We start from the raw sequence: 25,875 nt of genomic DNA, 5'->3' as shown, positions 1-25,875 counted from the left end.
GAGTATATATTTTAAGATAATGACCAGCTTATTCTCTATGCATGGTGGAAGTAACCTGCAGGGATCTTGTGCTTTGTGTCCCTAATGATGTCCTTCCCTGTTAACATATACAGCCTCATTCCCCCTCCTACATAAAAGAGTTAATTAAATATCCTGACAGCACCATGCATAGGGTATTTTCTCACCTGAAAAGTTCAAATTAGATTGTGACCCTGCTATTAACTTCCTTACGTGCCCAGTGTTTCTATTTGACTGGGCTTTGTTTGGCCAATTAATCACTTGATGTCAACACTACTGACAAGTGGAGCTTGCTTTGAACATACGGTCGACTGCCCAAGAAATCTACAAAATAATCTATCCTTATATTTTTTATATGGCTTGTCCTCACTAGGGTGGAGCTAGAGCCTATGCAAGCTGACTTTGGCCGAGAGACAAGGTGCAACCTGGACTGTTCGCCATCCGATCGCAGAATACATACAGATCATTCATACTCATATTCACACCTACTGACAATTGAGAGCACTCAATTAAGTTACTTCTTCTTTCTCGTTGGGCTTTTCCCTTCAGGGGTCGACACAGCAAATCCAACCTGGTCTTCTGCACCTGTCTCTCTCACAACTACTGTCATGTCCTCCTTCATTATATCCATAAACCTCCTCTTTGGTCTTCCTCTACGGCTCCTACCTGGCAACTCTAAACGCAGCATCCTTCCACCAATACATTCACTATCTCTCCTCTGGACATGTCCCAACCATCTCAGTCTCCCTCTGATGTACTCGTTCCTGATCCTATCCATCCCGGTCACTCCCAGTGAGAACCTCAGCATCCTCATCTCTTCTACCTCCAGTTCTGCTACCTGTCTTTTCCTCGGTGGTACTGTCTCTAGACCAAACAACATGGCTGGTCTCACCACAGTTTTGTATACCTTTCCTTTCTTTTTGGATGGAACTCTTCTATCACACATCACGCCTGACACTTTTCTCCACCAGTTCCATCCTGCCTGCACACGCTTCTTCACCTCCTTTTCACAATCTCCATTGTTCTGAACTGTTAACCCCAAGTACTTAAAATTCTCCACCTTCTGTATCTCTTCTTGCTGTAACCTCACTCTTCCACTTGGGTCCCTCTCATTCACAGTAATACATATACTCGGTCTTGCAGCGGCTAATATTCATTCCTCTCCTGTCCAGCATCTCCACTCTTCTAGCATCTGCTCCACCTGTTCCCTACTCTCACTACAAATCACAACATCATCTGCAAACAGAATAATTAAGAATTAGAAGAATGAAGTTACAAAATAATTAAGTGTAAGCAGTATTCTAGACCCAAAAAACAATAGCACACATACTGCTGTCTACCAAGGCAAGAGTGTATCCCCACCCCTCTCCAGAATACAACTGGGATAGGCTCCAGCATACCCGAGATGCTAGGGAGGACAAGCGGTATAGAAATAAGATTGATGGATATTGCAGTCTAATGAGACAACAGTAGCATATTCTAAGAAGTTTAGTGGCCTAGAGTAGGACTAGAGTCCGTTTGCAGGCAGACCAAAACTCATTTGTCAGGCAGTCTCGGTCCACCTGTTTGGTCCTGGATAATGCTCACGCTTAAGCAAACACACTAGAGTCTGTTCTCACTGAACCAAAAAATGACAAGTGTGAACTCACCCTGAGTGTGTCTCTGTGGGTGCTGGCATTGTTGTGTGATGCCATGCTGCATTCAATACCGCTGGGATGTATTCCACTTGGGTAAACATAAACAAGGCATGGTTTGTTAAATGAGGGAGTATTTGTTTTGCTTGTGGAAAAAGTAACTCATTGATTTAAATACATTTTACTGAAATAACTCCTTGCAATAGGCTGCATGGTGTGCGAGTGGTTAGCGCGCAGGCCTCACAGCTAGGAGACCCGAGTTCAATTCCACCCCAGGCCATCTCTGTGTGGAGTTTGCATGTTCTCCCCGTGCATGCGTGGGTTTTCTCCGGTTTCCTCCCACATTCCAAAAAATGCTAGGTTAAATGGCAACTCCAAATGCCCATAGGTATGAATGTGAGTGTGAATGGTTATTTGTCTATATGTGCCCTGTGATTGGCTGGCGACCAGTCCAGGGTGTACCCCGCATCTCACCGGAAGACAGCTGGGATAGGCCCCTGTGACCCTTGTGAGGATAAGTGGTAGAAAATGAATGAATGAATGAACTCCTTGCAATGACAATATAGGATGTAAAATGTTCATTTATAGTAGAATCGACACATTTTGGAAATTGTTATTGTTACATAGCTAATGTTTGGCTCCCCCGGCAATCGATTTGCAGCATTTTCTTTTATATTTGTATGGAAGTGTGCAAATTGAAACACAGTTTCAAACTTCCCAGTGTCCTGGAATGCAGCATGAAGTCTTGGGAAGGGATGGTAATTCCTGCGTTAGTCACGCCCATTTCTGGACCACAACTCACCTGTAGAGTCTGGCAACTACTACAGGTATAAACACTGCATACAAAAATAGAGCCAACTTATGGTAACCCTCCATTCTCCAATAAATTGCCACAGAAGCACCAGGTGGAAGAAATGTGACACAGGTAAGCACCCTTTGTGACAAACGTTACCTTAAAGTCCACAGAGAGCTGCGGGGTGTATTCCAGCGTCCACAGGGCTCGAACCAGCGACGCCAGCTGCTCGGTCACCTCTCCCCTAGAGGTCTCGTCTCCCCTCACCTGGACGTTCACCCTCGGGTGGCACAAGTCCGGCTTGTACTGCTCCAGTCCGAGGTACTCGGCCAGCAGGTCGGTGTTGCTGAGGCACTGCACCACGGCGTTCATGAAGCAGGTGTTGCCGTGGTTCTTGAGCCCCAGAGCGCCCGGGGTCTTGTCGCCGTAGCACCACGACAGCCGCTCTTTGACCGAACCGTGAGAGGACACCGTGGCGCTCTTCTTCACGGCGCCGACCTTCGGTAGACCCACCAGGGTGTCGTCTCTGAACCCGCCGTTGTCGCTCCGACCGAAGCCGCCGTCGTCGTCCTCCTTCTCCTTGTACTCCGGCGGTCGTCCCTCGCCGAAGTGCGCTAAAGTGCTCAAAGTTTTAAGAATCCTGCCCATGAAATGACTCAAAGACCGAAGCGACTTCCTCCTGGTGAACACGCCGCTTCGGTGCTTCTTTTCTTTCCGCTTGCTGGTTTTAGCTTTCATGGGATTTCGCGTCTTGTCCTTGTTGCGGGGATCCATGGCTGCTGCACCTGACAGGGGGAGGAACACTCGGACTGAGGAGGCGCACCTGTCTGCCACACTGTCTAGTCTTCCTCCTCCTTTTCCTCCTCCTCCTCCTCTTCCTCCTTCCGCCTCCCCGTAAACATCGCCGCCGACAAAGTGGCACCGAGACACCGGGTCGCCATTTAGTTCGCCTCTGCTGCTATTATATTGGAATATGTGCTAGCTTCATCGCCTCCTCATCCTCCATGCTACCTACTACCCCGCCGTCACCGCTGATTCCTCCCGCCCTGATACACTACCATGAACAATGCCCACCCCCGCCCCTCACACCCAGCAGGGAACGGAAACACACACAGGCCTCTCCATTAGGTACACCAGCCAGTGAGATTTGTCTTTACAAAGAAAATAATGGTCAGTTTTAATTTTAAGATTTGTTGACCCACCCATGTAGCTAAATTAGGTAAGTAAAAAGTGTCCCGTCATGAATTGTAATGGTTTAGTTTATGGTGGACTAATGTGTTTACACTTGTTTAAGTCAAGACGTCCAGTTGATGTTTGCTAAATACAAGGATGATGAGTCTTGAACCAGTCATGATGTGCTATATATATATCACTATATTGACACTTACTATGGTACCCATTATGTCATTGGATGGTCATATCACCTAGTACTTCGGTACATGGAAAAAAAAAATTAAACGATATTAGGAAAGCAGGAAGTGAACAAATGTAACAGTTACTGATTCTAAAAGTACCATATGGAAGGGTAGGATTTAATAAGCTTTGCTTCTTCCTACTCCTTTTGGACATGTGAAACTGTGAACTGATTATGTGATGCACTCAATTGTAATCCGATGCATGTTCAAATGAAATAAAACCATTACCATTACGTCCAAAAAGGAGTAGGAAGAAACCAGGCTTACTTCATACATTTTTTCCTATAAATGTCCCTTATATTAAAGTAAAATTGTTGCCAGGTATGACTGTTGTTGGTCTGAAACACCTTGCCTAAAACACACTATTGGACTAAAAATAGGCCAGAAACTGTCTTCAGTCACATTAAGGCTGCTGCTGCACATAAATTGACTTTTTTTGTGCAGTTGTCGACGGGGAGCCAGCATCTGCTGCATTAAACTCTGATTCTAATCATTTGAGCCTTAATTTCACAGCTCACCGCAGCTAAAGATTGAATTTAGTGGGCCAGATATGCTGGTTTATTGGAAAAGATAGTCAGAGACAATATATCCATAATTTCCCTAATACTCTTATTCCACTATTGTTAAGAAATACATGATAAGCGATGAATGGACTTGGACTTGCAGCTTTCTAAGCTTATAGTGGAACTTCAGAAGTGAAATACCCCCAAGGTCATTTGAGTTGAACCACAACTTTTGTCTAAAATGAAAATAATGCCAATAAAGCTATACACAAAAACACAAAAACTGAAGTGTTGCTTGAAACATTACCTGTTTACGTGTGATGGGAACAGTTTGACCCTGGAACAGGTAATTTCCTATGGTAAAATTGCTTTGAAAAGATCCCAGTGTATTTAAATGAGTCTCTTTGCGTGACATAACAGAATCAGATAAGGATATCAGGAAGATATGTTCTTACCCCTTCTAGCAAGAATCTTCAAAAGAATTACAGTTGATAATTTGGTGCTCTTAAATAGAGCGAATGTTAATAGAAGTGTTAATCAGAATGAAGTCTGCATGTAATCTACTGCACAGTGTGGCGCTTACATAGACTGACTTCATCTGCATATGTAGACCTATGATATCCATCCAACTGTCCCCTTAGCAGTTAAAGTGTAATGCAGTCACACAGGCGAGAAGAATTTCAATGTGAATCTCATTTCGCTCAGTACTGCTTCACCAAAACAACGCTTGCTCGTCCAGTTTTGACGTCAATCCAAAGCAGGGTGAGGGAACTTCCAGCGTAAGACGGCGCCATCAGAGCTGGTGCTGATCAGAGTGCGGTTGTTGCAGCAGATCTCAACACTGGTGATAGGGCCGCCATGAGCTTTGCCGACATGGGTTACTACACCTTCCATGTAGTCCCACACCCTCACCAGCTTATCGTTTCCACCTGGCACAGAGCATGATATGGTTGGCGGATATATAACAACATGAAATATGTTTTAAAATGTCACTCAATTTGTGTACATATGAAACTTTTGCATTTTAGCACAACTATGGTGCATTCAAGGACCGCCGAGCAAAGTGCGAAATCTCAAAGACAAAAGATTTCGTTTTGGAAGACCATATGACATATGACAGAACCTCCTTAAGATCCACCAGTGCAAAATATAAGTTCTTGCCATGTTGATCAAGAGTGTATTTGACTTTTTACATGCAGTTATTTCAAAGACACCGAACTAGGAAATGGTTACTGAATCACAGCCTATTGCGTGGCTAAAGTGGAACAGAGGGACAAGACGGTGAGTAACAGATGTGTAATTGACAATTACCTGTCACAAAATGCCTGCCATCATGGGAGATGAACATGCAGTTGATGGCCGACGTCGGCAAGCCCTGGAGCTCTCTGATTGGTGTGCCATCGTGCACGTCCCAGTAGATGATCTGAACAAATCGGCAAAAGTTATCGACCGTATTTTATAGCAACATTAAGGACATTAAGTGATGTTCTTCATGTGGAACACATTGTACTAGCTAGGTTCCACAACAGGAAGTCTACAGTACTCTTCATGTGGAACTTAAAAAAAAAGTTTCACATCATTTTTCCAATTACATAAATAATGCATATTCCACTACATTTTTTTTAAGTAATCCACACTTTTAACTAGGGGCTGTGTCCCGGAAAAAAAACCATTGATTCAGACAGGCACAAGGAAATTACTGTAAATTGGGTTGTAGGTATGCTGGAGCCTATCCCAGCTGTCTTCAAGCGAGAGGCGGAGAGACACCCTGGACTGGTCGCCAGCCAATCACAGGGCACATATAGACAAACAACCATTCACACTCACATTCATACCTATGGACAATCTGGAGTCGCCAATTAACCTAGCATGTTTTTGGAATGTGGGAGGAGGGGAGAACATGCAAACTCCACACAGGGATGCCCAAGCGGAGAATCGAACCCAGGTCTTCCCGATCTGACAGTGTGTGTGCTAATTCACAAATTATCAACATCATTTATTCATTTTTTATTTACACATAGTCAAAAATGTATGGGTTTATGCAAATTTTCACCAATCATTGGTGGTTCCAGATTGTAACCCCCACAAAGCAGGGATCTACTAGACTTAGTTTTAGGTGAACCCGCCTGACCCTGCATGTACTATTCACCCTGTTCTCACAACAATTAAGTACAAAGCATTGTTCATAATTGGTCAGTTAAAGACATTTTGTGTTCACCCAAAAGGCTTTTTGTCGTATACCATGTTTAATCTATTTAAGCTCAATGACAGCTGCTTAGGTTGAAATCATACCTGCTAAACGGAACCAATAGTTAATCATCCACAAGGCTTTACAGCTGTCAAAGTCTCCCGTCTCACACAAAGGCGATTGTAGTGTGTGGTTATTTATAGGCCAGGTGACAGAAACATCACTGATTTGCACACCAACAGATTTGTTCTTGTTATTTAGGGCAATGCTGATTACCTAATAAAATAGGAACCATGGTGAGCTATATTCGGCAGAAATGAAAGTTTTGTGGCTTAGAAGAAATACACAAGGATCTCAGTGTGTCATCTTTTTAAAAATCCGATGGTCATGCACTGATATGCATATGAACTTGAAAATCTAAGGAAAACTAAATACAGAATCTGAATACGGTATTAGGCTGCAATAAATTGGAACCTCAGAAGTCAGACACCACAAAATACAACATACAATTTGGAGTTCAACCATACATTTCCTCCTGAAAAATACTTGAGATGCAAACCAGCTTCATGCGTCAGACTTAAAGTCAATGCACACAATCACCTGTTGCTCCCCCGTGGCAAACAAGCTACACATAGAGATGCTACTTTCATCGTTATTACTCTGAATATGGATAACCTAACTCAGCAGTAAGATGCTTATATCTGTAATAAAAATAATCTAAATAATTCTCTCTTTGGGCTTTTCCCTTTAGGGGTCGCCACAGCAAATCAATCTCCTCCTCTAACATGTAATGTCCCTCTGCTGTACTTGTCCTGATCCTATCCATCTTGGTCACTCCCAATGAGAGCCTCAGCATCCTCATCTCTGCTACCTCCAGTTCTGCTTCTTGTCTTTTCCTCAGTGGTACTGTTGGTAGTAGTAGTAGTAGTAGTAGTAGTAAGCCCTTTATTCTTGTCACTTATACAGGAGTACAAGTGAAATTGTGCAATCATCCGTCCATACATATACAACATACTATGCAGTGAGACAAGGGGCGACAGGACGGGATGATTGGGCAATGAAGGGGGGGACAACACTAGGGGAGGGGAAAAAAACAACAACTCCAAACTAGACTCTTAAATGAAGTAATGAGTACAGTGTGGGACTATTAAAAAACCTCGGCATACAAGTAAAAGACATTGTTCACATACCTAGACACAAGACCAGGGCCACGAAGGGAAAATAGCCGATACGAGCAACGGCCAGCCCGGCTACCTGCAGCCACTTACGGCCACTTACAGTAGCTATTTATGTATTGTTTGATAGCTTGGTTCACTTCCCGAAATGTGTGTTATCTATCCTTCTGTTTCTTAAACTATTTTTTCATGATTATCTGGAAAATGTGCCTTGACAACTGAGGAATTATGTGTAATTATCATTAATGCCATATTGAATTGTGAATCATTAGTATTTAGTGTAGTCTGAAACCTCTCCAAATTGTGAGATTGTGTTTGGTTTACTTTTAGCTTGTTTTTCTACAGAGGTTAATTTATCTCTTCATAATATACACTTTGGAAATAACTTTTTAAATTAAAAAAGTAGTATCAACCATTATCACATACTACAGTATTAATTGGCCCTGTACCCTAGAAACCGCCCATGAATGATACGGGAAAAGGCCGAAATGATACTGTGTCAAAGCCCAGGGCAGTGATACTGATAAAATATAGAGTTTAACCATGTCCAGTATCAGCCCCGTAGCGGTCCACTCAGAGTGCGCTGCTCTGGTATCGTGCCCGTGAAACAACCAATCAGAGAACAGCACACGAGTACTTAGTGCCTAGTGCTTCTCCAGTCACCAAAAAAACCAAACTTGATTAATGGAACTTTAATTGTCAGACATTGATAAGATAAGACTGTCGATAAAATATTATTGTTGAAATATTTTTGCAATTATTGTGTTTACACTATTTAGATATAATACATGTAATAAACTGAACATTTTCTGGAAGCAAAATGGTCTTTTGATTAAATAGTACGTGATAATAAGCTCATGATTAAATAGTATGTGATAATAAGATCATCACATGGTTTGTCTGGTATCAGGCCCAGAATCATGCCCCCAAGTGTCAGTATCAGCCCGAGACCGAAGCATGATAACCTATAAGTATCACTGAATTGATTGTATTAGATTTATAGGTTTCACTGTGTGTCTATTAAAATTTTCAACACAGTTCTCATGCGTCAGTTTGATTAAAGCAGATGCTGTTATCTAAGGATATACAATATTTGGCCAAACTAAATGACATTATAATACAAGAGTTGGTCAAAGTCATCTGCATGAATATAATTTTTGCACCATGAAAAGAGTGGGAATCTAATCTAATACACAAACATCCGATATTGGTTATCATGGCATGAAATAGAATCCTATTTAGAGTTCCAAAATTAAAGAAAGACTAAGAACATGGATGAATGTTTGGGTGCATCATTGCAATGCATCAGAATGGTCTACTGCTGTAAGAATTTCTATTAAAAATGAATTTAGGAAAACACACTTCTAGCTACCACGATGAACCATTTAAAAAAAAGCAGATGACCAAAAAGTTCAACTTCCCTCACACAAGACACCCCCAGACAGCTTGTCATTTGTAGGAGAATTATTCTGTCTCTTGGCTCTTTCCAGTCATGACCTCTTCCTCATTTGAGCGGCTTATTAGCAATACCGCCTGTGTGACTTTTCTTGGCCCATCTGTGTTCTCAGGGAAATTGGGCTGCCGTCCAAAGCTGAGTCGTGTACGCAGCCAAGTCAAGGCTGTGATGCTCTGCGTGTATATCTCAGTTAACTTTGGGTGATGTTGGACTACACATTGGAGAGACGGTACTCATAAAATGTATTCAAGTTTGGAAGGTTCGTTAGTCTCTCTTTGCTGGTGCCAGCAACTTATACAGTGGTTTGTTCAGATAATCCATGTTCTCAGTACTATTTCAAACACAGGAAACAATTGAGACTCACTGGGCTGAGGAGAAAATTCATTCATTCGTTCATTCATTTTCTACTGCTTATCCTCACGAGGGTCGCTGGAGCCTATCCCAGCTGTACACCCAGCCAATCACAGGGCACATATAGACAAACAACCATTCACACTCACATTCATACCTATGGACAATTTGGAGTCGCCAATTAACCTAGCATGTTTTTGGAATGTGGGAGGAAACTGGAGTACAAGGAGAAAATGCACAGGGAGAACATGCAAACTCCACACAGAGATGGCAGAGGGTGGAATTGAATTTGGGTCTCCAAGCTGTGAGGCCTGCGTGCTAACCACATTTTCCGCCATGCAGCCATGATAGGAAATTGAATGATCAATTGCTGTTTTCACATGAATATTACGAATTGGATAACACCAAACCTGAAAAATGGTCATTTTATGTTTGGGGTTTATACGTACATGCAGCCAAACATGCAACCCAACAAGCAACATCTCCCAAAACCACTCAGCTTTTCTTCCTGTCACTCACACCAGTGACCTGGTCCGATGTGAACGAGGCGCAAAAACCCGCTGAATAAAATGTGTCTCAAAGGATGTGAGTAAGTCTGCAAACTGTTAGGAAATCTGATATCCTTGTAGTATTATTATTCATTCATTTTCTACCGCTAATCCTCACGAGGGTCGCGGGGGTGCTGGAGCCTATCCCAGCTGTCTTTGGGCGAGTGGCCGGGTACACCCTGGACTGGTTGCCAGCCAATCACAGGGCACATATAAACAAACAACCATTCACACTCACATTCATACCTATGGACAATTTGGAGTCGCCAATTAACCTAGCATGTTTTTGGAATGTGGGAGGAAACCGGAATACCCGGAGAAAACCCACGCATGCACGGGGAGAACATGCAAACTCCACACAGAGATGGCCGTGGGTGGAATTGAACTCGGGTCTCTGCGTGCTAACCACTCGTCCGCCGTGCAGCCCCTATTATTACTATTCTTTTTTGCCAATATAAAAATATATCTATTTATTACTATAAGAAAGGACATTTGGTTGAATGTCTAGGATATTGGTCATGCCATTCAACTGAAGCAATAAGTATACTATATCAAATAGTAGCGCCATAGTGGACTGGCTCTCATTTATCTTCCGTTTCCTTCAAGATAGCGACCCCAGCATGCTGGGATGTAGGGCGGAGAAAAAAAAAGCGCTGGCCTAAGCAGGAGAGATGGGAGTATTTCTTCTACCAGACAGAGTGCCTGTGTCCTGGGATGAGCAGATGGTGGTTCTGGCTGGCACTAGGCTGGCGTCGGCACATCCGTATGCAGGAAGGCACAATCGCTCCCCTCCCAAACTCCCTCACTCCCTGCGTGCATCCTTCCTTCTTATTCCTCCTTCACAGCGCATTCACAGGCTGTTCTAATCAGTGCAAATTGTCGTCACTACTCAGCATGACATGATGAGCGTGCGTGTGCGCTCAGGTTCAAGCGGTGTGGATGAAGTGCACCATCAAGGAAGCAACATGTTTTCTGAACAGACTCTCACAATGGAGAGCCGGCGTAATTATGAGTGGAGAAATAAATGGCAAGCTTTTCAAAGTAATCTATTTATCTGCAAGAGCATGTGTATGTGTTATTGTTCAAGCCTACACTGTGGGAGGCGACACTAATCCTACCATAGCGGCAGGCTTCTCTCTTCTGCTCAGAGAGTGGAAAATATTATGATGCAATAATGAGACATTTAAATGAGCAGCCATTCATTTACACCTGATATATTTGACAAGATCTATTGTCATATTATCAGATTGTCCATAAAAAAAAGGATAATGATATTTATACTTTCGCAAAACACAACGTAAATAATGTCTGATACCAACCTTTCTGTCGGTGCCACTGGTCACGATCTGGTGTTCTTCAGGATGGTAGCACACAGTCCGGAACAATGTGTTTTTGGCAATTATCTTCTGTATTTTAACAAATTTCCTACAAGAGAAGGTTGAAAGGAAAGTCATTAACAAACAGGAAGAAGGTAAACAGAAAATTTATTGCAGTGGAACCTCGTTCGGGAGGTTATATGATTCGGTTTTTGACAAAAATATTTTGACGCGGTTCTGCGCGCAACATCCTTTTTCTATGCCGCGTATCCTCACTAAGGTTGTGGTGGTATGCTGGAGCCGATTTCAGCTGAATTTGGGAAAAAACACTTTGAATCTTGCGGTATTAGTAAGATGTAGACGGCAAATAATGTCAGCATTGCTTGCTTATTCAGCCATTTTGGATCGCACACAGTACAATGTATTTTGTGATTGCATTTTGCACAATACTATGGTAAACTGTAAATATGTTACACAAACTAGTATCATTCTGCAGACTCAAGTCCCCAAACAAAGAATCCCACATGTTGGTGACTGGTTTTGTCAAGTTATTAATACACTGCATGAATCCAACTTGTGTCTTTATTGCTAAACGTGCCTGTTAGCATTAACATGTTCTTAACTCCCACCAGGCAGTCATAGTCCCCCAACTCCATCGGCCCTCATTGACAGCACAAGTCCATGAGGACCAGGTAGCTCTTTATTTGACAGGAGCCAATCATGAGTTATTAGAAAACTCACAACAAGCTTATCAATCCATCAGAAATCCCAGTCTGACTCAGGGTGTCATCTTAGATAGTATGGTACAATCATCACACAGCAACCTAACACTCAAACCTAGATAAGAAATATAATATAAGACAATTACCAATACATGTTTAGAATACAAAACAACTATTTTAAAGTCTTCCTGTCATGCAAACCTAATCGACTCCTTGAATTGATTTTTTTCCTGCAAGTTCCCATGAGCTGACGAGCTTGTTGTGAGTTCCCTTATAGCTTGTGATTGGCTCCTGCCAAAGAAAGTGCTACCATTTACTCACGACTAGTAAGCGGCACAGTATTTAAACAACCAGTAGTATTTCTGAATTAAAGAAAGACAATGTCAGTACAGTAGTTCACTTCGTGTTTTATGGATTTATCAGTGGGATATTTGGTTCTTGAACTGTACAGTAGCTAGATATATTGCAGATATAATTGCTTGTGGTAATGGAGTTATTACCACATAAACAATAATGCAACTCAGTGGGATAAATGAACTAAGATATATTATTTGTAGTTAATAGTCATTTTTAGACCAATGAAGTTTCCCCGTGCACACATGATGTCTCACCGTACACTAATTTGCCACGGAACAGTGGTTGGAAAGCACTAGCTTCAGGAATAGTTACAGTATTTCCTCAAATAGTGGCTCCTACTAAAATTAATACTGCGTCAAATACACCACGTAACTTGAATAACCACCTGGTACCCCTTTCAGTTAAATAAACACAGCTGGTCGGTATAAGAGGAAATAAGAGTATTTAAACACCACACGCCGTTTTAGTCCGTGTTTACATTTCTTACTGTAGCCAACCACACCTAGTGCAACAGTGCCTACAGTACAAGAGTAATGCTATCATGCTGGTATGTACTATATGTGTGTTGTCCAGCAGACAGGCAACTCACACTATGTCCCAGATGATACAGGTTCCGTCAGTGCTGGAAGTGACACACTGCTTGTCATCACTCTTGATTTGGACACACGTGACAGTGGCTTTGTGCTCTGTCAAGAACGCCAACCGCCGGTGGCCGTGCTTCAGCAGCTCCCAAACACATACCTGCATGGCAACAAACTATTATATGACGCTGTAGTGGATGTCAATTGGCAGGGGCTGGAGCCTATCCCACCTGGCTATCAATCAATCAATGCAATTGAGAGAAAATGAAGTGTACTCCTTGGCTGCAACCAAGACGTGTAGTACTGTTGATTCTATATTATAACTTGATTACACATAGAAACTGAATCAATATTGTATTATATGGCAATTCATATTTTAGTACCACCTGAATACAAGACTGACCTGTCCTTCTTGCCCCCCGCTGACAACCTTCTGACAATCCCTGGACCCCTTCATGGCTGTCACACCGCCTCTGTGCGCATTGTGAATGATGAGCAAGAGGCGACCACTTTGCGGAGCAAACACACGAATCTTTCCATCATTCCAGCCTGATAATTAAACAAAAAACACAGTGAAGCCATTGCTCAGAATAAAGCACATCCATATTGTTAATGACGACATATAAATTTGGACCTACCACTAACGATGCTGTGTCCGTCAACCATCAAGTACACAGAGTTACATATTATACAGGGTTCGGGGATTCTCAGCAGCTCTTTGGGCTTCTCTATATGCCACACCCTAATGTCCTCCTCGGAACCGGTCACAAACAACTCAGATGATCCACTGTTGAATAAAATAATAAAAATCGACACAAAAAACATGAAAAACTAGAAAATTATATGCTATATGATATGCTTAGCTCACATTCCCTTGATGTCAACTGTCCAAATACTTTATGGCAGAAAATAATCGATGCCAATCGATTATTTTAGCGGGTTTGACCCCTCCCTTATCAAACCCGTGCCCGTTTGATGTTTTGCCTAGCTAGAGTTATCTGCCTAGGTTCTGGTCTTCGGCGCTCCCAATGTGACTTTTTAAAACAGTGACAAACAAGGAATTTGATTAGTTTGGAGCTTGTTTTTGTCCCATGGTAAAAGTTGATATCACGCTAACGTACTAACTTTGATAAGTGTGACCGAAGTTTACACTCTTGTTGTCATGATACTATTTGTGTGTGGTTGCTCAGTGATCATAAACACAGAGTTTCCAGCCGTATGTTACTTATACCGTTATATTTGATTTATATTCGTTTACTCGTTTTTGACTTAGATTTTTTTGAAATCCATAATTTAATCATTTGTTCATTTTTATCCCATTTTATAGTTATTTACCTTTTTCTTAAAATCGACTTTAGGTCTAATATTTGCTACTTGACATTTAACTTATTTTGAGGTGAAACAAATATACTTTAGTCATCTTTCCATTGGTATATGTTCATTGCACAGTTATGAGTGACTGCATTTGTGCTCTTATTTAGTACAAGTTTGAAATTTAATTTTAATTCAGGCATTATTTATGTGCATGAAGTTACCTCATTTCTTTTTCATAAATTCTTTCTAACTGTGGACATAGATTAGATTACATAAAAACGGTGTACTTATGCTGCCATCTAGTGTCCTTTGTAGGTACTGGTGAGAAAACGTTGTGATCATAACATGTTCTCATCATGGATGGATAAATTCTTTTTTTTTTTTTTGTCATCTACGACTAGCCCTGGCCAAAAGTGTCCTGCCTGCCACTCACTAAGCGATGGAGACGTCTTTGACGGGTCCGTGGTGACTCGTGGATACAAGCTCAGCTTTGAAGGTCTCATAATTGACGCAATAAATCTGAGAAGCATCTGTGCCAACAAAGAAGTGTAGTCCGTCGTCTTTGAGAGCGATAGAGGTCACTCCATTGTTCAGCTGGATGTGTCTAATGCAGAGTAAAAGATAAAGACATTAAATACATTGTAAAACCTAATTGCAAATTCGCTGTTAACTTACTTGATTGCCTTGAAGTTTGTCGTGGAACACAGTGTTAAGTTGCCAAATCCAGAACCAACAACGAGCTCACCTGTATGTAATGCCTTTAGGACATTGGCACCCTGTGCAAAAGACACAGCATTCATTAGCTAATACAAAGAAATACATATACACTGAGACTGGCTTTAATTCAAATGACTAATAGTTCTGACCTACCAGACTGTGTTTTGTTTTAACCGGACCATAGTCGCTCAGATATTTTGTCTTGGTGTTGATTTTCAAGATGTCTCCGCTGGTAGTACCACAGAAAATAAACTGATCATCTGGCGCAAACTGCAGACAGAAAGGGGGGGGGGGGGGCACCGTCATGTCACTTATCCACAATCATGTTGCATCATAACATACAGCCCCGTGTTGCCAGGATGTGTCATGCTCAACGGAAACTGCACATTTTATATAGGCCTTTAATTGTGGCCAACCTAAGGCACAACAACGCCTTAATCATGCATTTCGATTAAAATTAGAACTAAATATTTTTTATAACCATATATGAATCCACTGTGAATTCAACGGTGACATATGTGAAAAAAAAAGTGTGAAATCTCTGCAGTGAACCTCAACACATTTCACAGTCCTCTTCAGCTTGCTCAGCTGACAGTCTGAAGGTTTAATCTTGTTATCCTTGTCCAGCTCCCAGACCTGCAAGGTTGCCCTGCACATACAAAGAGAAGAGAAGAACGATCAGATCGCTCTTAGCAGTGACGCTTCAGCCTTATAGGTATTTTTCATTCATTCATTCATTCAGACTTTGGGTGTGCTATATCCTGGACTGGTCTCCAGTGGCAACAACCATTCGCGCTCACATTCACACCGACAGACAATATAGAACCCAGAACCTGGATGCGAAGCAGACATGCATTTAGAATGTTAACATTGAATTACCATGAATTACAAAAAGGACGACAACATTCCCTCACCTGCCGGCAGAAACAAACATGTTGTCATTTGTGTTGGAGAACTTGACGGTGAGGCGGTGACATAAACTGAGTGGTAACGCTGGGGCTGAACAAATGGCCTGCTTGGCTGCAATGCTCCATAAGAGTATCCTAGGAATACACAGACATGTGTTCAAAAATGACATGCATCTGAGACATGTGATGCATTATCTCAATTATTTTTTTCCTAATTAATCAATGTATCAGATAAAAAAACATATTATGAGATTAGGCATCTTTATTCAGAAATAGAAGATTTGACCTTACAGAGCAAATAAGGGCACAAACACCAGGTTACCGCTTGAATTATGTTAAAATAAATAAATAATTACAAAACAAAATGTTTGTCAAATAGTGTCAGTAAAACAATAAATGTACACAAAAATGTAATCATGATCACTTTCTTAGTCGATTAATCTGAAGCTTGTTGTTTCAATCCATGGAGTACATGGTTAGGCCATAGAGGGGCCAAATGAATATAAAGCTAACATCTACAGTTATAGTGGTTGGGTCCGCAATAAATTGTATAAGAAATGAGGCAAAAATGTCCGGCACTGTTTTCCCAAGTCTAAGCTGATATGTGTGAATATCTTATTTTGGCTAAAACACAAAGATAATGGGTCTGATTTCATGTATGGCTAAGGGAATTTAGAAATATTCCCTCTTGAGAGGCTGAAATCAGAAGATATTTACATATTTATACCCTGTGTTAATTGGCCATAACATACAACAGCCCACACCATAACCCCACCACCATGGCCGAGTCTATATGGAACACATAGATGTCTGGGATGCTCTCGGTCAAGGTAAAAGACATTTGAGGCATATGGTCAATACAGTTAAAGTGCACATTTTTGGGTGGCCTTTTATTGTTGCCACCCGTGAGATAAATGAATCATATATTATAAACAAATTTTGACAAATAGGCCTGGAAGCAAAAACAAAAGTGAACATTTCATTCATTCATTCATTCATGCAGTCGAAATATACATTATATACAAAAATAAATGCAGCACTGGGCTACATGGCAATAAAGTGGTTAGCATGCAGGCCTCACAGCTAGGAGACCCGAGTTCAATTCCACCCTCTGTGTGGAGTTTGCATGTTCTCCCTGTGCATGTGTGGGTTTTCTCCGGGTTCTCCGGTTTCCTCCCACATTTCCTCCAAATTGTCCATAGATATGAATGTGAGTGTGAATGGTTGTTTGTCTATATGTGCCTTATGATTGGCTGGCGGCTAGTCCAGGGTGTACCCCGCCTCTCGCCCGAAGACAGCTCGGATAGGCTCCAGCACCCCCGCAACTCCAGTGAGGACAAGCGGTAGAAAATGAATGAATGAATGAATATTTCGAGGCTGTTACAATAACAATTTTTACCTGCCATCATCCTGGCCCCCAAGGGACACCAAGTATTTGTCGTTGGGTGAAAAGGCCAACGCTTCTACTTTTGCCTCGTGGATTTGAAAGTGGGTATAGATGGATCGCGTCGCATATTCCCAGACGATTATTTCAGCCTAGGAAAATACACAGGTTTATTCAAAATGATAATTTACAATTAATCATACATAAAAAAAATATGCAAGCAAAGCTACTGTACATCAAAGCCTTGAAAATTGATCTCTCCCGAAGCAATATATATTCCACTTTTGGACATGGATATACAGGAGACATCGCCCGTGTGTCCATGCAGGAAGTGCCTCATGTCATCTTTAATTCTGGTCAGAACAACCGTACATCCCAGAGGATAGATGAGGTGCTCTTTGTCCGGATGAAGCCTCATGCCAAAGCGTACTTGTCCTAAACACACACACACACACACACACATTAAATTACACCATCTCAACAATGTATACTGTGAATGTATTTCTTTCTTAGATTTCAGTTTTTTCAATATACTTTCAAGCCTCTAATTTGTTCCTACATACAGCAATGTTACAGGCATACTTCAGTGTAAATATGGTACAGTACTAAGTGTTCTACAATACGTTGCAGAACTTACCGTTGTACCCCGAAAGAGTCGCCAGTTCAAGTTGTGAAACGTCTTTTGTTTCAAGATCCATGTTGTTCTACTGTAGAATTGCTGTGTATGTGAATAAAGAATGGTTGAAAACAATGACAGTTCGTAGAACATACAGTACTGTGTAAATATATTACGTCACTTTGGCACCTGGTTACTTCAAGATTTTTTTTCACGCTTTTTGTTGTTGTTGACGCGTACGTTCGGTGCGTGTGACGTCACTAAGATGCGCAATGGCCGAAATCTAAGACGTCATTTTTAATAACCAGTCGCAATGACGTCCACATAACGGAACTAGAATGTGATATTATAGTTTTATTACAATTTTATGAAAGAAACTGTATTCACTGAGCAACGAATAAAGATAAGGAATATGTAATTGTACACGAATGCAAACTACAACCACAATAAACAGTTAAATGAATACATCTGTATATCATTAGTAGCTCTGGAACTTACCGTCAAAGCCACAACCCCCACAGACCAATTCGTATCGTATCGATGAAAATAAAATGCTATTGAACACCGAAGAGATTTTAACCAGCAGTCCTATTTTGTCGAGACACACAACAAGCGTTACCTAGCAACGGTCGGCGGGTTCGAACTCAGTCTAAGTTTCGACACCCTCTCACCAAGAAAATAGTATTTTCCTTACTTGCCAGTTAATTTGTCTAATCCTTTTTACATTTCCATGACCCCATTTTTACTTATTTTGTAGTGACCGTCGTTAATTTAGGAGAGGCAAAAGCAGTCGACAAAATTTCCGTGTGAAGCTTTCACAATAAAAGCAGTACGACGTTTATTGTGAAAAGAACAGCGTATGCAATGTCCGTAAAAGGTTTTCATGGAGTGGGCCGGGGCGGCTGTATAATACGAGAAAACTAGTTTTATTACCCCGAGGGAGGTGTACAGTCATTTTGTTTTATTTATTAAAGCTAACAAAGTAGTAAACGTAGCATAAACCGGCTCCAGGTTGGACATTAAGTGAGTGAATTGGCAGTGTTGGGCACTTTACTTTTTAAAAAAAAGTAATTGGTAATAGTTACTAGTCTCAAAAAAGTAGTTACCAGTAGTTAAAACTAGTTACCAACAAAAGTAACTATTGCATTACTCGCCCCTGCTAAAAATCGTAAAAATGGCTAGTTTGGCAGTGGGTCATTGATGGTCTATGGAGGCATACCCTTGAAGGGTAATACAAATGTACCCACCAGAGGTACTCTGGTATCTTGGTATCTTGACTGCCATGTAGTGGTGCCTTCTGATGCATGGCAATGCTTGGCATCGTGGATCTGAAGTATGCCAGCTTTCCTGAATGAACAGGCCTGCTCACTTCGGTCTCCAGAGCTGTATCCAATCGAACGTCTCAGGAAAATCACGTCTCCTTCCTTCCTTCCACCGCTACCACATTGCACCACCGATTGTCCAGGAGTTGACTGATGCCCTGACTCAGGCCTGGGAGGAGATTCCTCAGGAGGATATCTGTCATCTCTTCAAGGGAACGTTTCAGAGCATGTGGAGGTCTCTCTCACACACACACACACACACACACACACACACACGCACACACAGACCTGAACCTGATTTTGAATTTTACCTTTTTTATTTAGAGTATGATTCTGAATGCAGACATCCATGTTTTTTAATTTAATTTTACCGACAATTGTCATTTTTTCCTCATCAATTCCTTATTTAATGACTAAATATGTTCCTATGAAATCGCTACATTCCAGAGCTGGGATGTGTTGCTTGTGCATCCAATTTTCTTCTAAAACAAAACAAATGTTGAACTGGATGAATTTCCACCCCATCCTGGAAAAAGAATTGTTCAAATAAATCCTGTAGGGCCAAAAATGAACATTCAAGCCCATGATGATGGCATGTAAACCACTGACTGGAACTGTACATACTGTATTTTCAATTCTCCCCAAAAATAAGTGTCAGTTAATTACAGTGCATTACCTTTTGTTGGGTAACTTTGGAAATATCTTCCCAAGTGCCCTTCCACTCACCCCTCAAAAGGTGGAAGCATAGAGTGCTCAGGAAAATGATAAATTAAGATTAAAAGGGGAACAAAGGGATCTAGTCTAGCCACTGGTGAACTACAGGATTAAGAGGTTTTGTCCTCACAGTTAGTTAAATGTTAAAACTGCAGTGATCCTCAGCAAGCCCTTCAGCATCAACAGGCCCCTGTAGGTCTTTGGATGCATCGTTGATCACCTGCTTGTGAGCGAGAGTCTTGCGATGTCGCCTAAGGCAGTGGCTCCATGAAAAGCTCCGATCACACGGCAAGCAATGATATGGCTTCTCTCCTGTGTGTACCCGCTGATGCAGGATCAGCGACTTGTACCGATTGAAGCTTGCACTGCATTCTGTGCAATCGTATTTCTCTGACCTGAAGTGGACACTTTTCTTGTGCTCTATCATGTTGCCCCGCTGTGTGAACCCTTTGCCACACACAGTGCAAATATGGGGCTTCTCTCCGGTGTGGATCAGCATGTGAATGTTCAAATCGTGACGGGAATAAAATGCCTTGCTGCAAAAGTCACATATGTACGGTCGCTCCCCTGTGTGGCTCCTGATGTGTCTCTTAAGACTCTCCGAGCGGGAGAAGCATCGGTCGCATTCGGTGCATTGGAAAGGTTTCTCGCCAGTGTGGGAGCGCTTGTGCCTATCGAGTTCTGACGCCTTAAAGAAGGACTTGCCGCATTCGGGGCAGAGGTGAGGCTTCTCCGGCTGTTCTAGGTGCGTCTTTTCATGAGCTTTGCAGTGGCCCAACTCGGTGAAGGACTTCCCACATAAGGAGCAGTTAAATGGCCTCTCCCCAGTGTGCATTCGCACGTGTCGGACAAGTTGGTAAAGTTTCTTGAATGTCTTCGTGCAGTAGGAACACTGGTGGGGCACCTTTGGTTCCTTGGCATGGGTGCGTTTATGCCTCTCTAGTCTGCAAGGCCGGTTGAAGACTTTGCCACAGTCGGGGCATGGGTGCACGTTCGTCCTGTTGTGGGAAGCCTGGTGGCGCAATAGCTTATCTTCTTCTTTAAAAGTCTTGTCACAATGCAGACAAGGATAGCAAATTGTCCTTACCAGCTTTGTGTGTACGGGCATGTGCCTTGCTAGCCGAGAAGGCTTATCAAACTTCTTGTCACAAATGGTGCAACAGTGGATCTTCTTCGGAGGTGTCTTCTTAGGCTGTTTGCCGTTCTTTGGCTCACCGGCAGTCGAGGCATCACTTGATTCCAATACATAATTAACATCAATGTCTGAGGCACCTAAGGAAGCATATAAAGGAATACAACAATTAAAAGTGTAACTAGCACAAAGTCAAAAAGCAGTACTTACTTTTGTCTAATGGGCGATGCGCTGCAGATGAAGGGTCTGGGTCCTCAACTTTTGCCTTGCAAAATTCCACACACACACACTTGCATTAATTAAATACATTTTTATGACATGTACTGAACTACAAACATGCAAAAAGCAAAAAACTAATTCTGTAGTTTGTGTTGACAAAGTACACTGTTTAAGTTTATATACATTTCTCAATTGATAAAGACAATTTGTAATATAAAAAGATGGCAAAATGGTCAATATCATAAGGCCGGGTTCGCAATGAATCAGTCCGGCTTGCCGCAAAGTGCCAATCACACTGACTCCGGCAGCCACTGTGGTGAGCGTCCACTTCGGCTGCGGAAACCACACTTGCAAGAGCAGATATGACGCAATAACTGGCCTTGTGTACAGGATGTTATTGTCGACAATAGCCTTATTTGCCTGCACAGCCCTGAGTAGTAGATATTTTTTGGTGCCTTTTGACTTCATACAATGGGTAAGTACAAAAATGTATCTTCTTTCATGTTTATTATTAAATGGCGTTTAATTACTTCATACTGTGGTTTGTTTTTGAGGGAACAATATTGACAGATATCGTCCATATTGTCACTGTGACTATTAGCAATTTCTTGTATTGTACCGCAGGGTATGTAACAGGGTTATAATGTTATTGTAAATATGCTCATGTTATAATTACACAAATTTCTGTTTAATTCAAGTAATACCTGATGTGTTTGTGTTGTCATGTTGATGTGGAACGCTAAGATGGCTAAGAACGCTAAGAACGTCATTGTGTACCCCCTACTGCTCCTAATTAGTGCAACACCTCCTGTGTATATAAGTTTTGGCCACTCTTTCCTACTTCCCTTTTATTCACGATCTCTATGTGAGAGGTAGGCATGTGTATGGCTAAACAAATGTGTTTAGTTTCAAACTTCATTTCTCATTTTTGTCTTGTGTTGTAATCTGTGTGGGGTCACGTTATTTGGTCGTATTTTGACTACAACGTGTTTGTTATACTCCATCAGGTATGCTATTTTTGTTTGTAATACTCAATCAGCCGAGAGTAAAGTGCAGCAACTGCAGCAACCCTGTCTGTCACTCTTCGATCACAACGCAGATAGTCAAACACCACCGGTTACACATACATCCGCAAAAGCCGGTTCCGCACCACATGGAGCTAGTGTGAGCCTACAGGGATTTCAATCTTGCAGAATTCTGCCGGCGGCCGCAATGAAGCCACACCGGATTCAGTTTGAGCCCGGGGTCATGTTTAAGTAATTTTGGCAACTATTCACAAACTGGACATCAATTCAACAAATTGGCCAATAGTAAAAGTAAAGATTCACACCTTTTGTTTCTTGGCAGGGAAACATCTATGCCTCTCTAGGCTGGAAGGCCTTAGGAACACTTTCTTGCACTCAGAACACGTGTGCGTGTTTGTCTTGGTGGGGGAATCCTGGGGTTGACATGGCTTCTCTTCTTCTGTCTTTTCCACCGGGTGATGAGTTGTTGATTCTTTTGTGTGGGCACATTTGTGACTCTCTCGCTTCCAAGGCTTGTCAAATGTCTCATCACAAATGGTGCAGCGGTCAACACTTAAAGGTAGCTTTTCGCTAGCCTTTTGGCCGTTCTCTGGCTCACTATTGGACGTGTCATCATTTGAATCACGGTCTAGTACATACTGTATATCAAAGTATGCCGTACCTGGGGAGCAAGCACATCCAAAAATAAGTCATTCAATTAAATGTACAACACATCCATTATCATCTCAGGGCATACAAAAGCTCATCCGTGTGGATGAGAGGCTGAAACCTGAAAACGTTTCAGCGTGGCGAGCCCCTGTGTGTACGCTAGTGGCCCCACCTTCACCCAAGGCAAAAAGACTAACAAAAGGGCTCACTCTGTTCATGCAAATGGAACAAACATGCTAGGTGCTGAAACCAATGTACAAAGTGAACACTGTACTTTGCCAGTTTAGAAGCAGAAAATTAGGAAAACAGACATTGACGCTGACAATTATAGTGTGATTAATTAATTTCTTTATTTATTATCGTCCAGGGCCTAGTGCCATAAATCTTATCACGTTTTAATCTTGGGAGATCTTGTGACACAAGGTCTTGTGACACCTTTGGAGGATAGCGTTGTAGTTTAAGGTACATTGTCTCACACAGCAGAAAACTATCAATGAATATATTGATCTGCACGGACTACATGTTAGGTTCCCTAAGGAGGGTACGTGACTAAAAATGATAAGCAATTAGTGCTTAACACAATTAGAAGTGCGCTTAAACACCTCACGGTGCAAGGAGGATCGAGCCGAAAGAAGACAGAGCGTAAAGTTGTTCATTGCTCTGTGTGCATCATAGGAACAATTAGTATGTTTGATGTTGTTTCATCTTGAAGACTTCATTTATGTTGGCGTTCTAATCGAAGCACAGCGCAGTAGTGAAAACCTGTCAATTTATCGTTGGTTGTATGTATTTTTGTATTGCAGATACTGCTTTATCATGATTAACTTTCCCCTTAATTTTCATATTAAATGAATATCCAGACAAAGCAAAAAATCAACCCATTCAAAACAAAAGCAGTCCAACATCAGACTTGAATAAAAGATATGTAGGATGGTTACTTATCTATTTACCAGCACTTGAGTGAAATTTTATCAAACTGTGACCCTGCAAAATACACATTTTTGACTAAGAATTACACTAAAATTAGTTTACCAATTATGTTCAATATTTCAAGTGATTCAGATAAAAAGGTTTAATGGGTAATTGGCTTACGCGAGGCGGCACGGCGGTCTAGTGGTTAGCGCGCAGACCTCAACAGCTAGGAGACCAGGGTTCAATTCCCACCCTCGGCCATCTCTGTGTGGAGTTTGCATGTTCTCCCCGTGTATGCGTGGGTTTTCTCCGGGTACTCCGGTTTCCTCCCACATTCCAAAAACATGCTAGGCTAATTGGCACTCCAAATTGTCCATAGGTATGAATGTGAGTGTGAATGGTTGTTTGTCTATATGTGCCCTGTGATTGGCTGGTGACCAGTCCTAAGAAGTTCGGGAACCACTGTAATACATTAAACATAAACCAGAGCACAAGCATGCAGGGAAAAAGAGATGTCACACTGAAAGGGGGGGACACAGACGTCATGATCATGACACAATTCTGGCAGGTGATTAAGGTATGTTACAATATAAAAAGGTGTAAATACTTACTTTCGTCTGAAGAGTGATCTGTCACAGATGAACTGTCTGTGTCCATGGCTGGGAAAGAAGCTTACATTTAGTTAAAGGGCTCTATACATTATAGGCATATATTCTTAAACTGTGGTACGAGTACCACTGTTGGTGCACAGGCTTCACATAATCCTATTCAGGAACGCTGGCTGTTCATTTTATGTTTATGTAGTAATATTTATTTGATATGAAGTACTTTACTTTGTCTGGATTCCTCCAGATTCCCAAAATGCAAACATGCATGTTAAGTTAACCGGACACTCTAAATTGTTCAAGCTGGGATAGGCTCTAGCTCACCCTTAACCTTGACCTCTAAAAGAATGTTTGCCACATCTTGCTCCAAAAACAATGCCCAAGAGGTAAACTGGCCTTTCTCAAACAATGTACAAAAATGGTTTCTGCATACTTAGCACTATTTATTTCGTGTGGACGTTCGTAGTTCCAATACATATGGATTATATGCAGTGATACTTTACACAAAACTGAAATACGGTGCATCATTTTGAAGGCTGGGGCCCTCAGATGAGCCCATTTAATGAGTTTTTGGGGTAAAAAATAATTATCGTGAAGTGGCTACATACGGACTCTCCATGCTTACATTAGTCAGTATAACTGCTAAGACGACAAACATAAGTAGTTGAGTGAAGGAAATCGTGTTACTCACTTTACGATTAAAGTGAAAATTAGTGTCGCGGAATGCTTATCGAATGGCCCTGAATCACAGCAGACGCTGTATGAATGCTAACCGCACATCATTTCAACAAAGTACCGTTAGAACAGCACGCATTGAGAGTTTTACGGGCTTAGGAGGGTTTCCTCGTATGGTAGCAATGACTAGAATACAAGCAGGGTTTGTCATTTTGTTCCAAAGCACCAGAAAACCCAAAGAGGAACGTTGTTAGCATTAACCCTGCATTCAAACAAACAAACGGCTAGCAAGCTAACCTGCGCTAATGCTACATCGTTCAAGGTACACAACACCGTCGAGTTCGTCACAAAAAAACAACTGACCTCAGTATTGATATAATAATCCAGACCTTGTCACATCACGGTTCAACTTAATGTGAATGGTCGTTTCAGGGAGAAGACGACCGTTTCTTAGCTGGAGCGATGATACTGTAGTTGAAGGTGAAGCCCCGGCATGGCGCGTTAACGTACTCCACCTCAGCTCGGAGACGGGAAAACAGCGTGAACCTTGCCCCCACAACTGCACAGTGCTCATCGACACAAAATCACAAGACAGTGAGGGAAATTAGAAATATTCCCATAAATTGC

General features: G+C 41.8%; 3 protein-coding genes across 4 annotated transcripts in view; all 3 read right to left on the bottom strand.

Moving 5' to 3' along the window:
• usp43a (ubiquitin specific peptidase 43a) overlaps nt 1-3,449 on the bottom strand; it is a 61,845-nt gene extending 58,396 nt beyond the window's left edge. The window contains exon 1 of the mRNA XM_058065343.2: nt 2,605-3,449. Within this exon, the coding sequence (XP_057921326.2) occupies nt 2,605-3,219 (615 nt within the window). The 5' untranslated portion in view covers nt 3,220-3,449. The remainder of the gene's footprint in view (nt 1-2,604) is intronic.
• Nucleotides 3,450-4,654: 1,205 nt separating this feature from the next.
• cfap52 (cilia and flagella associated protein 52) lies at nt 4,655-18,320 on the bottom strand. Its single transcript, XM_078793086.1, has 14 exons — nt 18,018-18,320; nt 17,616-17,815; nt 17,396-17,532; nt 16,003-16,131; nt 15,641-15,737; nt 15,242-15,358; nt 15,047-15,147; nt 14,805-14,975; nt 13,696-13,844; nt 13,461-13,606; nt 13,066-13,217; nt 11,401-11,506; nt 5,675-5,786; nt 4,655-5,292 (listed from the first exon to the last, which is right to left on the bottom strand). Exons 1-14 carry the CDS (start codon nt 18,076-18,078, stop codon nt 5,111-5,113), a joined length of 1,860 nt encoding a protein of 619 aa, XP_078649212.1. The 5' UTR covers nt 18,079-18,320; the 3' UTR covers nt 4,655-5,110.
• Nucleotides 18,321-19,619: 1,299 nt separating this feature from the next.
• LOC131139009 (uncharacterized) lies at nt 19,620-25,786 on the bottom strand. Of its 2 annotated transcripts, none has more exons than XM_058088340.2 (5): nt 25,612-25,786; nt 24,580-24,627; nt 22,714-23,069; nt 21,375-21,429; nt 19,620-21,304 (listed from the first exon to the last, which is right to left on the bottom strand). In XM_058088340.2, exons 2-5 carry the CDS (start codon nt 24,623-24,625, stop codon nt 20,169-20,171), a joined length of 1,593 nt encoding a protein of 530 aa, XP_057944323.2. In that variant the 5' UTR covers nt 24,626-24,627; nt 25,612-25,786; the 3' UTR covers nt 19,620-20,168. The 2 variants fall into 2 exon arrangements, with proteins under 2 accessions (XP_057944323.2, XP_057944324.2); XM_058088341.2 differs by having other exon boundaries at nt 25,638-25,766.
• Between the last annotated feature and the right edge of the window lie 89 nt (nt 25,787-25,875).

Source organism: Doryrhamphus excisus, linkage group LG9, assembly GCF_037039965.1.
Source record: "Doryrhamphus excisus strain RoL-2023G ecotype Guam linkage group LG9, RoL_Dexc_Guam_v1.1, whole genome shotgun sequence".
Classification (NCBI taxonomy): Eukaryota; Metazoa; Chordata; class Actinopteri; order Syngnathiformes; family Syngnathidae; genus Doryrhamphus; species Doryrhamphus excisus.
Note: the sequence above shows the minus strand (reverse complement) of the source record. Positions and strands in the feature narration are given on the sequence as shown.